Source organism: Coregonus lavaretus, assembly GCF_964263955.1.
Source record: "Coregonus lavaretus genome assembly, contig: SUPER_35_unloc_6, whole genome shotgun sequence".
NCBI classification, from domain to species: Eukaryota; Metazoa; Chordata; class Actinopteri; order Salmoniformes; family Salmonidae; genus Coregonus; species Coregonus lavaretus.
In genome coordinates, this window is record NW_028167176.1 from 627,099 (window position 1) to 641,532 (window position 14,434).

General features: G+C 45.7%; 2 protein-coding genes across 2 annotated transcripts; both read right to left on the minus strand.

Moving 5' to 3' along the window:
- Window positions 1-1,206: 1,206 nt before the first annotated feature.
- LOC311110490 (uncharacterized protein) lies at window positions 1,207-9,242 on the minus strand. Its single transcript, XM_084189050.1, has 3 exons — window positions 8,781-9,242; window positions 3,851-3,987; window positions 1,207-2,804 (listed from the first exon to the last, which is right to left on the minus strand). The coding sequence occupies exons 1-3, from the start codon at window positions 9,076-9,078 to the stop codon at window positions 1,584-1,586; spliced, it is 1,656 nt and encodes a 551-aa protein (XP_084045176.1). The 5' UTR covers window positions 9,079-9,242; the 3' UTR covers window positions 1,207-1,583.
- Window positions 9,243-12,014: 2,772 nt separating this feature from the next.
- Window positions 12,015-14,108, minus strand: LOC311110487 (uncharacterized protein). The gene is made up of 4 exons (XM_084189047.1): window positions 13,723-14,108; window positions 13,522-13,625; window positions 13,350-13,413; window positions 12,015-13,171 (listed from the first exon to the last, which is right to left on the minus strand). Exons 1-4 carry the CDS (start codon window positions 14,015-14,017, stop codon window positions 12,078-12,080), a joined length of 1,557 nt encoding a protein of 518 aa, XP_084045173.1. The 5' UTR covers window positions 14,018-14,108; the 3' UTR covers window positions 12,015-12,077.
- Window positions 14,109-14,434: the final 326 nt, after the last annotated feature.

Sequence of the window (14,434 nt, forward strand, 5' to 3'; positions counted from 1 at the left end):
TAGTTTGGCAGAAGGCTAGGTTGGTGTCTCTTTTTTGAACAAAATTAAACAGATATATCAAAAAGCTGATAATAGTAGTATTTCCACTGAAATGTCCAACATGGTAATTGCTAACCCGTTAGCTAAAATTTTTAAGACACCAATAATCACAAAACATTGATGGCTTGATCACAAGATAACGCTGTTGAAGGTAATATATATATTTTTTTTTGTCATTTAGCAGACGCTCTTATCCAGAGCGACTTACAGTTAGTGAGTGCATACATTATTTTTTTCATACTGATCCCCCGTGGGAATCGAACCCACAACCCTGGCGTTGCAAACGCCATGCTCTACCAACTGAGCTACATCCCTGCCGGCCAATCCCTCCCCTACCCTGGACCAATTGTGCACCGCCCCATGGGTCTCCCGGTCGCGGCCGGCTACGACAGAGCCTGGATTCGAACCAGGATCTCTAGTGGCACAGCTAGCACTGCGATGCAGTGCCTTAGACCACTGCGCCACTCGTATTTCTTAAACGCTGTTGAATATGCCGATAATACGGGGTTCCACGCTAGCTTAGTTTGGGTTAACTGTTTTGAACTCCAAGCACAGATGGGAAACATGGAAATTAATTTGTTTAGGCATTAATCATGCAAACACATTTCTTTTTTTTATTGTGGCACGGCATCAGTGAGATTCGAACCTATGATCTTCTGTTCTCTATGCATGAAATTAGTTCACTGTGCCACCATGATGGAGCTAACATGCCATGTTTTTTTTGTTTTTTTGACTTATACAAAGCTGTTCATTTTAGTCTATTCAAACCGACCCCCTTTCAAAGTAAACAAGCACTCATTAAGATCCGGTGTGGCCAAATAGTGGGAGCGGCCAACATACCTGAACATACTTAACAAGATAGACGATAGAGTTATGTTGATGCTAATGTCATTAAATAACATTCTTAGAACGTTTTTTTAACGTTACTGTTTCTTGTGGTTTTTATGGACCGTTTAAAACATTTTTTAAATGAAATTCCCACAGAAGAATGTGGTTTGTTAACGTTCTCTGAACAATTTCAGAACATTACTTTAAATAGAATCATGAGGAAACCTGTAGGAAACGTTATGCTGAAGTACTGAAATTCCCATCTAAGAAACATATGGTTCTCAGAACATCATGTGCTAGCTGGGGTCGATAGGGTCAAGAAGCACCATGGAATTCTTTGAAAAATATTATTTATTGATGGAATTATAGGAATTGACAAACAAACAGCAATAGCCATTGGTCAAATTGGTACAAAAGGACAGTTTTTCACTCTCACAGTACAACTGCAGGATCTGCTATAACTTTAGTCTGAGGCACCTATATTGAACCATTATCAACCTTAACAGTCAATGTGAGTGATGCTGTTGGCCTTAAAGAAGCCAAGAAAACGTATCTTTGTAGATAATGTAAATATGAACCACGTTGTATTGTAAACGTATGAGACCAAGGCAAACATCCTGCAGACATATGACTACGTTACATCAACTGACGTTTGAACTCATGATATTGCTATAACAGCATTTTTCAATAGGAATCTCTTGCTTCTGTGCAATTTCTCAATGATGAAGCTTCTGATGTCTTTTCAGATTGCTGGAGTGGGAGAACCTGCGCCCGCAATGTGCACAACTGAAGGGCTTCTCGCCAGTGTGGACGTTCAGGTGCATTTGGAGCTTGGCGCGGGACACAAATCTCTTCTCACACAAGGTGCAGGCGAACGGCCGCTTTCTGGTGTGGATGACAGCGTGCTGCCGCAAGTCACTCTCGTGGACAAACTTCTTATTGCAGCTCGGGCAACCGTACGGTCGTTCTACGGTGCCTGGTCTAACGTCTGTGGCGAGATTACTCGAGTGAGAGGAAGTTGTGGCGCATGGTCTAAAATGGCTGACAGGAAGTGGGGTTTGAGCTGGTTGTTCAGCTCTTCTTCCTGGTATTTCAGAGTGTCTATGGAGGCTTGCCAATGAGCACCAACTATCTTTGTTGGCCTCACCTGCATTTCCTGTGCCAAGATGCATGCCTGTATTTATTTCTGAGGGCCGGAAGCTGGGTGAAACCAATTGCATAGTGTTGTCTCTCATCGATTCGTGGTGAATCATTGGTGCGTTTCTGTTAAACACTCCCACTTCCTGCTTATTTCCAGTCCCCTTGACCTGTGGTGTAGTAGCTGTACCCACCTGACCCCACTCAAAATCTCTATCTACCTGCTGCCCACTGGATACAGAGTCAATCACTATCACATGTTCTGATGAGGAATGGAACCTGTGGTTTTCTAACCCTACACTTCTCATTTCTATGGCAGAGCTAGTCTGCATTTCTGAGCCCACTGGGCCACTCCCTAGGTCCATTACTTTAGTGTGAGCAGCAGAGGCACCATCATCAGTCACTACTACCTCTCTCCACACCTGGTTTAAAGAATCTCTTAGAAGAGTGAGATCCCTGTTCATGTCACACTTTGTGTCCAGACTCTGTCTCTCTGCTCGGAGTTCAAATTCTGTGTCCTGCTGGGGTCCCTGGTTCATATTCCCTGTTTCTGATTGGAGGAGGACGTCGTCAGATCCACTGACCTCCATAGCGGTGTTGTTGTAATTGTTGTTGCCTTTGGGGCCACTGGACTGGAAGGCGGGGTCCTCTGTGGTGGCTGCAGCCGGTTGGGTGGTTAGCTCTCTGCTGCCCTCCACTGTTCTGGCTGGGTGGCTGGACCTAGAGTCCTGGTCATCTGCTTCTCCCTCTTCCTTGATGATCAGCAGGTCTAGTTCCCCTTCCTCTGTCTCTCCTGACTGCTGATGGGGTTAAGTGGGAGAGATGAGCATACACTTTCTACATGCCTAAACATCAGACTGTTACCATGGATATTCAGTCTGAAAGTAGTCTGCTTAAAAAAGACGCAAGAGTCTCTACAAGCCAGAATGTTGAATAAAATGATATTTACACTTACTTTACTGGTTGTACGTGCTGTTGGTCCTTTTGGTGGTAGGAGGTGGAGATAGGGTATCCACAGGAAAGTGTTGGTTACCCTACTTTTTGCGGCGCCGGTAGGTTCAGTCGCTTGTATTTTCAATCTCCTGATGCATTGCACATGACGCACAATATGTAAACAATAGCAGGATCTAACCGGACGTAGTCGACGTAAGCAGGTTTCCTCGCAAGCAGCTGGAAGGGTTTGTGACATTTGCCATCTGATTGCGTGGGACTACGTTCGGTCTGTTGGTTGGTTAGGCTCGGCCATATTGTGCAAGTGTTTGTCACGTGCGAATTGCATCAGTATTGAAAATACAAAATCAGAAATACAAACCGATAGACAGACCAGAGTACTGAAGGTCGGGTTGATAACGCTTCCCTGTGGATATTTTGTCTCAGGTTACAGATTAGTTGAAGTAAATTTAAATTAAGTTTGTTCAACATTCTGGCTTGTAATGGGACTGTTGGGGAATGCTGAGCCTACATGTTAGAAACCAGAGTGTAAGTATTTCACAATCTGATTCTAAAAAAGGCTAACTATCTACTGAATGGAGATATGGGCATGACATGGGATTTAGTAAAATTCATAGTAGTTGCCTTGTTGTTATTGTGTTATAATCAGTGGTGTAGTGGAGGGTAAACACCTTTTGTATTTTGCGTGAGCGTTTACAAACCTTTTGCGCATAAATGCATTGAAAGTATAGGGAGTATTACTCTACTCACCGCAAAGATCGCTGGTTATAATGTGCTGGCACACACGTCTATACAGACATAACCTCATCCCCAGGCGGAAGTGTCTGGTGTCCGAGACTAAAACAGACATAGGTCTGTGACTGACTGAAATCAGCTGTTAAAAATTGGGCGTTACCTCATCACTTGTAGCATCCATATGCTTTGACGGAGAGACATCCTCTTGGTCCACGTCTATGGGCTGTCTGTCTCTTTGAATGCTGCTGTTCCCAAAACTCCTGTTGGAAAGTCTGGCTCTGCTTTGCCAAGTAGGTCCTGGAAAAAAAATACATTTCATAACAATGATGGTTTACAAAATTATGATCATCTTCAATTTGACCTATCCATCAATGGTGTTTAACAAATAACAAAGCAAGCATAATATGTTAATGACGTGGGTAATGTGTCTATAGAGCTAGAAGGATTCTAGCTGTGTTAACAGTACCATATACACTAAGTGGCCAGTTTAGGTACACCACCCCCTTCACGAAAATGGTTTGCTCCTACAGACAGTGAGTCTGGTGGCCCTGGCTTGCTATATAAAGCAGGCAGACAGGCATCCAGTTACTGTTCGACTGAACGTTAGAATGGGCAAAACGAGTGACCTAAGCGACTTTGAGCGTGGTATGGTCGTCGGTGCCAGGCGCGCCAGTTCCAGTATCTCAGAAATGCCTGGCCTCCTGGGCTTTTCACGCACGACAGTGTCTAGGGTTTACCGAGAATGGTGCGGGAAATAAAAAACATCCAGTCAGCGGCATTCCTGTGGGCGAAAACAGCTCGTTGATGAGAGAGGTCGAAGGAGAATGGCAAGAATCGTGCAGGCTAACAGGCGGGCCACAAACAGGCAAATAATGGCGCAGTACAACAGTGGTGTGCAGAACCGCATCTCGGAACGCACAACTCGTTGGTCCTTGTCACGGATGGGCTATTGCAGCAGACGACCACATCGGGTTCCACTCCTATCAGCTAAAACCAAGAAGAAGCGGCTCCAGTGGGCACGCGATCACCAACACTGGACAATTGAGGAGTGGAAAAACATTGCCTGGTCCGACGAATCCCGGTTCCTGTTGCGTCATGCTGATGGCAGTCAGGATTTGGCGTAAGCAGCATGAGTCCATGGACCCATCCTGGCTGGTGTCAACAGTACAGGCTGGTGGGGGTGGTGTAATGGTGTGGGGGGTGGGGAATGATTTCCTGGCATATGTTAGGTCCCTTGATACTAATTGAGCTATGCTTCCATGCCCCGAAGAATTCAGGCTGTTCTGGAGGCAAAGGGGAGTCCGACCTGGTACTAGATGGATTTACCTAATAAACTGGCCACTAAGTGTATACATCCTGGATGTATGCATAACACATATAGGGCTAATGTCAATAATACAACTGTTATGTATGGTACGACGTGCTGTACGCCGTACTGTACGTTGTTATGGTTTACGATAGTGTGCTGCGTTACGGATGAATGGGTTGTCAGAATGTGTGGCACATGTCATTAAACGAGAGAGTGATGTACAATGTGAAACTGTGCAGATGTCCGTTCTTCTACAACTAGGCTAGATATAACATTGGTGACGAAGATGGCTGAAATTCAGTTTACCACCGCCAGCACCATTCCTCGCCGTGCCTGGCGAACCTCCAGTCCCGTGGAATAACTGGCTTGATAGTTTTAACACTTATCTAGAAGCTATGGACTTTTCTACAATCTCCGACAAGCGGAGGACAGCACTGCTCCGTCACTGCCTTGGTACAGAGGGACAGGGGATTTTCAGAGCGCTTGGATCGGCTCCTACATTCACTGCTGCAGTCAGCCTCTTACGGAACCACTTCGCCGGGAAAGAGCGAGTGCTCCTCCGACGCTACCGGCTACGGAAGAGACACCAACGGCCGGGTGAGTCCATTCAAAGCTACGTGGCTAATCTGAGGGATTTGGCTAGCTCTTGTAACTACGGGACACTTCAGGACGAGATAATCAGGGATCAGTTGATAGAGGGGACGTTATGTGAAAAGACAAGGGAGAAACTGCTTTTGGAATCGGATAATTTACAACTAGATGGAGCTATTAAAATAGCACTCCAGGTTGAAGCGGCGTTGGAATGCTCTTCTATGCTAACAGACAGCTCTGCAGCATACACTCGGCCCCCAGCCATTCTCACACAGCAGCTTCAGCCCGAGCAGGCGCACTACAACGATCACGCGCTGCGCACGCCCTCCCGCGTCGATAGCTGCATGGACACAGACACCGACATGCCCGTGCAGCAGGCACACAGACAAACAAACAGAAGTAGCTGTGGCAACTGTGGGGCTAGCTCTCACAATTCAAGGGCTTCAAACTGCCCAGCCCGTGGGAAAATATGCAAGAACTGTTCAAAATACAATCACTTTGCGAAAGTGTGTCGTTCTGCCCCTGCTACTAGCTCCACCCAGAACAGGCCCTTAGTTTCATCTCACTCTCAACATGAACACACGGAAATCCGAACCGTCTCCACCAACCATGTGTCATTCAGGACATGCACTGTGCAGCTGGGTGAGGTGGGTTTGCCTTTGCTGCTGGATACTGGCGCTGCGGTGTCGTTGCTCAACCTTGCCACTTACTACAAGTTTTTTCAGTCACCTACCACTCCAACAGCCCTCCACTGCCCTGTGTGGGTACGGTAGATCCAAGATAGACATTGTAGGCACCCTCCAGGTCCCAGTACACTACGGCACCAAACATCTGCCATCATTCACATTTCATGTTGCAAAGCGGGGTGCCAACCTCCTGGGCCTCGACCTCTTCACAGGCTTGGGATTCACACTGAGAGATGACAGTGGGTCAGCTATCTACCAGGTTACCTGCACATGGCAACAGAACTGGCCGACTCTGTTTGATGGACTGGGCTGCCTCACAGCCTTTACTCACAGGCCCCTAGTGAATCCGGAAGTGACCCCAGTCATGCAGCCCCTGCGGCGCATTCCCTTTGCACTGCGTGATGACGTCACAAAAGATCTCAAGTCACAGTTGGATGCAGGCATCATTGAGCCAGTCAACGCTGCCCCCTGGATTTCAAACTTGGTCATTGCAACCAAAAAGTCTGGTGGAATCCGGACCTGTGTGGATCTCCGTGCTGTGAACAAGGCCGTTGTCCCGGATAAGTACCCCTTGCCTACAGCTGAGGAGCTGACCGCACAATTCCATGGCTCCACGATCTTCACGAAGCTTGACCTTCGTCAGGGTTATCTTCAGGTACCCCTCCATGCAGCTAGCAGAGACCTCACGGCCTTTGTCACACATGCTGGCGTGTTCAGATATACATGCATGCCTTTTGGACTTAGCTCCGCCCCCAGCTGCTTCCAGAAGGTGATGAGCACCATCCTCGCTGGAATACCTGGGGTGGCGGTCTATCTGGATGACATCGTGGTCCACGGCCCTGACCTCCACATCCATGATTATCGACTCCACAGAGTATTCAGTGCTCTACTGCGGAACAACCTGACCCTTAACGGTGGAAAGTGCACCTTTGCAGCTCCAGCCGTCGAGTTTGTGGGCTTCCGCCTGTCGGCCAAAGGCATTGCCCCACTCATGTCGAACATTGAAGCCGTCCACCGGATCCCGGAACCGACCTCAGCCTCTCAGGTGGCCTCATTCTTGGGCATGACAGCTTACTACCTCCGGTTTCTGCCCCACTACTCTCAGACCACAGCGCCCCTTCGCCAGCTCCTCAAGAAGGATGAGCCATGGGCCTGGACGGCAGCCTGCTCAGACGCGGTCCGCTCACTGAAGAGCCAGCTCACCACAGCCCCAGTCTTGGCTCACTTTGACCCCGTCTGCCACACCATTGTCACATGTGACGCCTCAGCTGGAGCACTAGGAGCTGTCCTCTCACAGCTGCAGAATGGCATTGAGAGGCCCGTCGCCTTCGCCTCAAGGGCCCTGAGCCCCACAGAACAACGGTACTCTGTGGGCGAACGAGAAGCACTGGCTTGTGTCTGGGCGTGCGAAAGGTGGCACCTCTACCTATATGGCCGTCTGTTCACACTCCGAACCGACCACCAGTCCCTCACAACGCTACTGTCAGCATCAGGAACTGGCCACAAGCCACTTCGGCTGCACAGATGGGCCGACCGCCTCAGACAGTATGACTATCAGCAGGCAGTGACCAGGCACCAAAAGCAATGAAACAGCGTTTTGACAAGGCACACAGGGTGAAGAAGTCGATCATCCAAGTGTCAGACTGGGTCCGAGCCCGACGGCCTCAGCGGTGCAACAAAATGGCCTCATTCTGGTCGGACCCCTTGCAGGTCAGTCGACAACTGGGGCCCGCCACATTCATGATGAGCAATGGATCACGCTGGCACGCCAGCCGCCTCAGAAAAGTCCCTGCCCCTCAAGGAACACGAAGGCACACAAAACAGACATGCAGGCCAGAGACGCCACCGGATGGACCTCCTCCACCACTACCACCTGAGCCCCAGCCTCTGTGGGTTCCCCAAGGGCCAGAGCCACAAGCGGTGGCGGTTGAAGAAAGGCCTATGCGGGCACGAACTCGCCCTGCTTATCTGGGGGACTACTTAACCTCTTTTCATTCTTAGGCTCCGTTAGGTGTCTTAGTCAACCTCCAGTTTAATGGACTGAACTGGCTAGTTTGGAGAGTCCATCCGTTTAAGGGTTAATGTTTATTTCTTACAGGTATCACTCTAGGTTCTTGCCCTATGGACATTTTATATATGGTACCAGTCCCTGGTTTTGGAAAGGGGGGGGGGGAAATGTTATGTATGGTACGACGTGCTGTACGTCATACTGTACGTTGTTATGGTTTACGACAGTGTGCTGCGTTACGGATGAATGGGTTGTCAGAATGTGTGGCACATGTCATTAAACGAGAGAGTGATGTACAATGTGAAACTGTGCAGATGTCCGTTCTTCTACAACTAGGCTAGATATAACAACAACCCTAACTGTATTGAAATGCATACATCACGGCCGTATTATGCTTAATTTGTACTTTATGAAACACCATTGATGGATGGGGTCAAACTGAAAATTATCATAATTTAGCCTATGTAAACACTGTAAATTTCAGCTCATCACCAACCTGTCGTTGCAGTCTCTCGATTGTTGTGTCTGTTCAGCAGGCGTATTCCATGGAAGCGGTTGTGGACGGACCCCTCTGAAGACTTTGTTTTCTCTGCTCTAAACCTTGCGATCTGAAGTTCCATCAGTTTCATTTTCCTCCGGAGAAATTCGTTCTCCTTGTGGCTTTGGGACATCTCCAGGTGTACAACCGCATAGCCATCGTCAACAACTTTGCAGATTTCGGCTACAGCCGCATTGGCTAGCACCTCCATGATTGAGGCTATGTGCGCCTGGAAATCTACCACGGAACCCGACATTGTCTCACGACGCTTCAATGAAACAGTCTTTGTGTTTTTCTATATTATGATCATTCACAATTATCTAGCTAGCTAATAAAATTGATACAATCATGGCACAAACTAAACATCGCTAGCTAGCTTTGTTTGTAAGCAGCTGGTGATATTTTTCTTTTTCCTCATCTTCACAGTAATGTAATCATAAACTGGACTGTGCAATTCAATTGAAAGTACAACACCGCCACCTACTGTAGAGGAGTACTCCACAATAACAACAATGCTTTAAATATGTAATACAGCTTTCACATAGGATTTACGGTACTTCCCCCCCACAATAACAACAATGGTTTAGAAATGTGATACTGCTTTCACATAGGATTTACGGTCTTTTGGGCCATTTTTATATGACCCCCTTACAAACATGCACAGTTTTACGACATTCTTGCCTGAATACACCTTTTATACCTCCCATGCGCATGCCGCTGTTGAGTGCTACTATTGGTGTTTAGATGTGGGTGGGCATCTATTTTAATAAATCCACTGATATATATATATATATATATATATATATATATATATATATATATATATATATATATATATATATATATATATATATACCATAAAAAAGAAATCCATTATTAATGCTTTCAGGCAGGTCCTAAGAAACATTACAAGACTAATAAACATGTATTTTCAAAAGAATAGAATAGCATATTTTGGGTTTAATTAGGCTACGTTACGTCCAAATGAATGAAATGAATAGTTAATTATTTTGTTGAATGAAATTAATAGTTAATTATTTTGTTAATTGCACAGACAAGACCCACCTACCCGATCACAGTCAACACATATTTTATAGTAAGAATATAATGGAATAAAGGTTAAAAAAAAGACGTGTGGATCCGCTGTCATATAAAATAGTGGTAATTTGAAACAGAGCCCAAATCCATGCTTTTTTGTTCCACGTTTCATCTCTACCCTCACTCCACTTTGTTAGGGTGCATTCATAGTATATTCATCATGATACCGATAGAAAATAATAGCAATCTATATTTTCAAAAGCATGTGAGTCTCGTGTTCATATTTCACAACCTCCGCGGGCTTTTAGAGTTGCCTATACGCGATCGAACAAAAAATAGGGCTACACTTGATTTAGGCTACATTATAGCATGCTAAATGTTTCTGATCAGTAATAGATGAGCAAACGAATACTTATTTGCGCAGCCATTGAATTAACCAAGTAGCCTACCTATAGTAACAGATGGAGATTCAGTGAAACAAAAGGTTTTTGGTCGGGAGTAGGCCTAGGATACTAAACGACTGGAGTGAAGATCAACATAATCCACCTGTTAAGACTATGTAACATGCTGGCAAAATATTCTAATAAATGAGCCAACTAGACAAGATGATGAGAGCAGCACTCACCTCAACTATAGATAACATTTCCCCAGCCTAACCAATATCCAAACGGAGATTCAGTGAAAATTATAATCTGACATTGATTTTTCAAGACGAGTCCCCAAGCTTGTCTCAAAGCACCAATCAAAGCAATTATCATCTAGTTGACCACACGAAGGTAGGTATTGTTTAACATTTATTACATTGATTGGATGACTTTGTGAGTTTCAGTAAACAACAATTTGACACATGCCATCAATTTGATACCAGCAGCATACCACCCTGCATCCCACTGCTGGCTTGCCTCTGAAGCTAAGCAGGGTTTGGGCCCTGGATGGGAGACCAGGTGCTGCTGGAAGTGGCGTTGTAAAGCCAGTAGAGAGCACTTCCCTCTGGTCTAAGGAGATCTCCAGGGCAGTAAAGGGGACATTGCCCTGCATAGGGCGTTGTCTTTCGGATGGGACGTTAAACGGGTGTTCTGATTCTCAGTGGTCATTAAAAATCCTATGGCACTTATCGTAAGATTAAGGGTGTTTACCCCGGTGTCCTGGCTAAATTCCCAATCTGGCTATCATACCATCATGGCCACCTAATCGGCATATATCACTCCTCCCCTCTCTAGCTGATGTTTGGTAAGTGTTCTGGCACAAAAATGGTCGCTGTGCATCACCCAGGTGGGTGCCACGCATTGGTGGTGGATCAGGTGAGTTTGTCCCTTAAAGCACTTTGAGTACCTCAGTTGGTAGAAAAGCACTATATAAATTATTATTATTATTCAATTGCATTAGCCTACTTTATTCTATCATGACTGACATTAAATATATATTCATTCCATCCATCACATCTCTATAACTTGCTTGTAGCCTATCAGTCTAATAGTACATCTATCTTGTTGAGAGGCAAAGGGAAATTAGAAATCTTATGAGATAGATTATTTTATTTTATTGTATTTTTTTCTTTCTTATATTTCTGTATGTTAACTATATATTTTAACTAGGCCTCGGACGTTGCTGTAAATGACACTGTATTCAGAGGGGTTGGGTTAAATGCGGAAGACACATTTCAGTTGAATGCGTTCAGTTGTACAACTGACTAGGTATCCCCTTTTCCCTATTCTCAGTCAACTCACCTGGTAAAATAAATAATAAATTAAATTAAATAAAAATACTGTACTTTGGTTTGCCACTGCACCAATACAAATTCATAAGGATGTTTAAAATCTTCACCTGTCATAAGTTATACATGATCAGTCCACTCTGGACCAAGCATCAAGCCAGTTGAACTGAAAACACAACCACTACACACAAAGGGAAGCGTTCAATGTGGAAACCATCCAAACTGTTAAAAACACATAGACCTAGTTTTCATATGAAAACCCCAGTAGTGTGGAGCCATTCCCTTTACAACTAGGGTCAGGAGTTTTTTCCTGGTCTGGTCACATTGTGAGGGAAAACTCCTGGCCCTGACTATCATTATGTCAGGTGGAGTAGTGTAAAGTTGCCCCTAGAAGCTGATCTTTGGTCAGTTTAGCATTTTTTCTACTAATGGTTAAGGTTAGGATTGGGGGAGAGGAAGCTGATCCTAGATCTGTACCTAGGGGAAACTTCACCCTGGAACACTCAGGGCAGCCCAACGTCCTGTGGCCTGCTGCCAGTGTGGACGAGGAGGTGCCTCTTCATGTGGCCCGACTGGGTGAAGGACTTCCCACAGTAGACACATTGAAACGGTTTCTCTCCAGTGTGCACCCTCTCATGCATCTTCAGCTGGTGGCTGTGGGAGAAACGCTTGGTGCAGTGGCTGCAGCCGTATGGTTTCTCCCCCGTATGGACCCGCATGTGCCTCCTTAGGTATGCCGGCTGGGGGAAGGGCTTTCCGCAGAGGCTGCACCGGAGCTGCCTCTTGGCCAAGCGAGACGTTAGCTGTTGCGGCTGCTTTTCCATGCCTTTTGATGAAGAAGTTGAGCCTCTGTTGAAATTCGGGAAGGGGGCTTGCTTCCCTCTTTGGGGAACTTGTTGGAGAGTAACCCTTGGGGATGAAAAACTGTTTGGGGTGGACAGTCCGTTGAAATCTGGCAACTTGGATCTTGATCCTACAGTTGTCCCTTGCTCTGTGTTTTGAGTGTCAGTGGGACACTTTGTCTGTCCAGACTCCATTCCCCCTCTTCCTCTGTTGTCCACAAGCTGCCTGCGCTCTGAATAGACCTCTCCAGATGTCACCTCTTGACCCGTTATGCTCCATTCTGAACTCATATCTGCCTCCACTTTAATAGGAACCGAGTCCACCAGCATCACATCAGGCAGCCAGTCCAGAGAGCCTAAAGCAGACATGCAGACCCCAGAGTTACCAGGTGCCCCTCTCCTCTCTGGATGTTCAGACAGCCTCTTGGAGTCTGGCCCTGCATTGTGAGGAGCATTCACAGTTCGGTTGTCAGTCTCTTGCTTCTCTGTCCATTGGGACAGGCTGTATGCTATGGGTTGATGGTCAGTTTCCCAGGTCACACACTTAGCAACCTGATGGTCCTGCCTTGCTCTGTTGTATGGTGACGCTGGATGCTGGAACGTCTGGTTTTCAGGTTCTATATTGAGTGTGGTGTCTGGAGCTCTGTGTCTGTTGCCCTGCTGGTCCAGAAGGTCTGTGGTTTCAATAGATGATGAAGCACCTGGTTCTGCCACAACAATCTTCTCACTGCTCTCACTGACCGGTTGGACAATCTCTGAAATGGGGCAAAGTAAAGCACAACATCAGCTTCCTGTAGTGGAGACTGATTCTTCTTTGCCTTATTTATTAATGATGGGTTATGACTAAGAATTTAATCAAATACTGCAATAAACATTGAAGGCTTTACTCAACATAAAGTGTAAATTGCATAGATTTGATAAGTTGCATAATACCTTCTGTTATGCTGGTGTCAAGGTTCTCCATTTTGATAAGCGGTGCCTCTTGCATGTCTGCCATCTGTGTTTTTGTATTCAGCAGAAACATTTTTATTAGAAAAATATCCCCACCAACATTTGAAATATGAGAACCCAAATAATCAATTTGACCATGTCCATGACAACTGACCTGCATGCCCCCATCCTGGTCTGTCGCTGTGCGTCCTGAGTCTCTCCGGTTGGTGACATCCTGCATAAAGTTGCCTCCTTCACTGTAGGCAAAACGATTTTCCACTGCACCAGAAAAGAGAACCCTTCATAAACGTTACATTACAAATTATTTTGAATGTGTTGAAATAAGGTTAAAAAAAACTACAATATCCAAGTCTACCTGTTGGCTTTCCTACGAAGCTCTCTCTTTCCCGGACAACATGATCGGTGTCCACTCGCCTGTGAACTGTGCGTCGCAGGGCTCCGAATCTCTCTGCGCTCCGTCTAGAATTCTGGAACTTTGTCAAAAGCAGCTTCCTCCGCAGGTTATCGATTTCTTTCTGGCTATGGGAAATTTCCAAACGTAAGGCAGCATGGCCGTCATCTACAAGTTTGCAGATTTCTGCAACGGCTGCATTCGCCAAAACCTCAATGATGGAGGCTAGCTGAGCATGAAAGGCGACGGTATTGGACATTCCCTTGGCTTGGTACTATTTCTATGTTAAACACTTATAGTATAGGCTTACTAGCTCATTTGCAATGCAGTGTTCGGTCAATGTCCGGAGACTTCACACCATAGACAGACAGTACGCTTCGAACACATCTCTTTTTTGTTTGTTTTTGTTCCGGAAACGAGAAGATGTAGGCTACTTCCTCGATCATTTTCCAAAATAAAGGTTGCAACACACAATATTTATGTTAGTTCCAACATTGCCACCTGCTGTATCATAGCTGCTACTAAAAGGAATCAAACGTTTTATACAAATCAGCCTTCTTTGACTTTCAATAAAGCAGTGAATTAAATCAAACACACACTTTTCCCTTCAACAATGACTATTTACTATTTAGTTCAAGTACACAAATACACAATCTTCATACAACATGACGTTCAA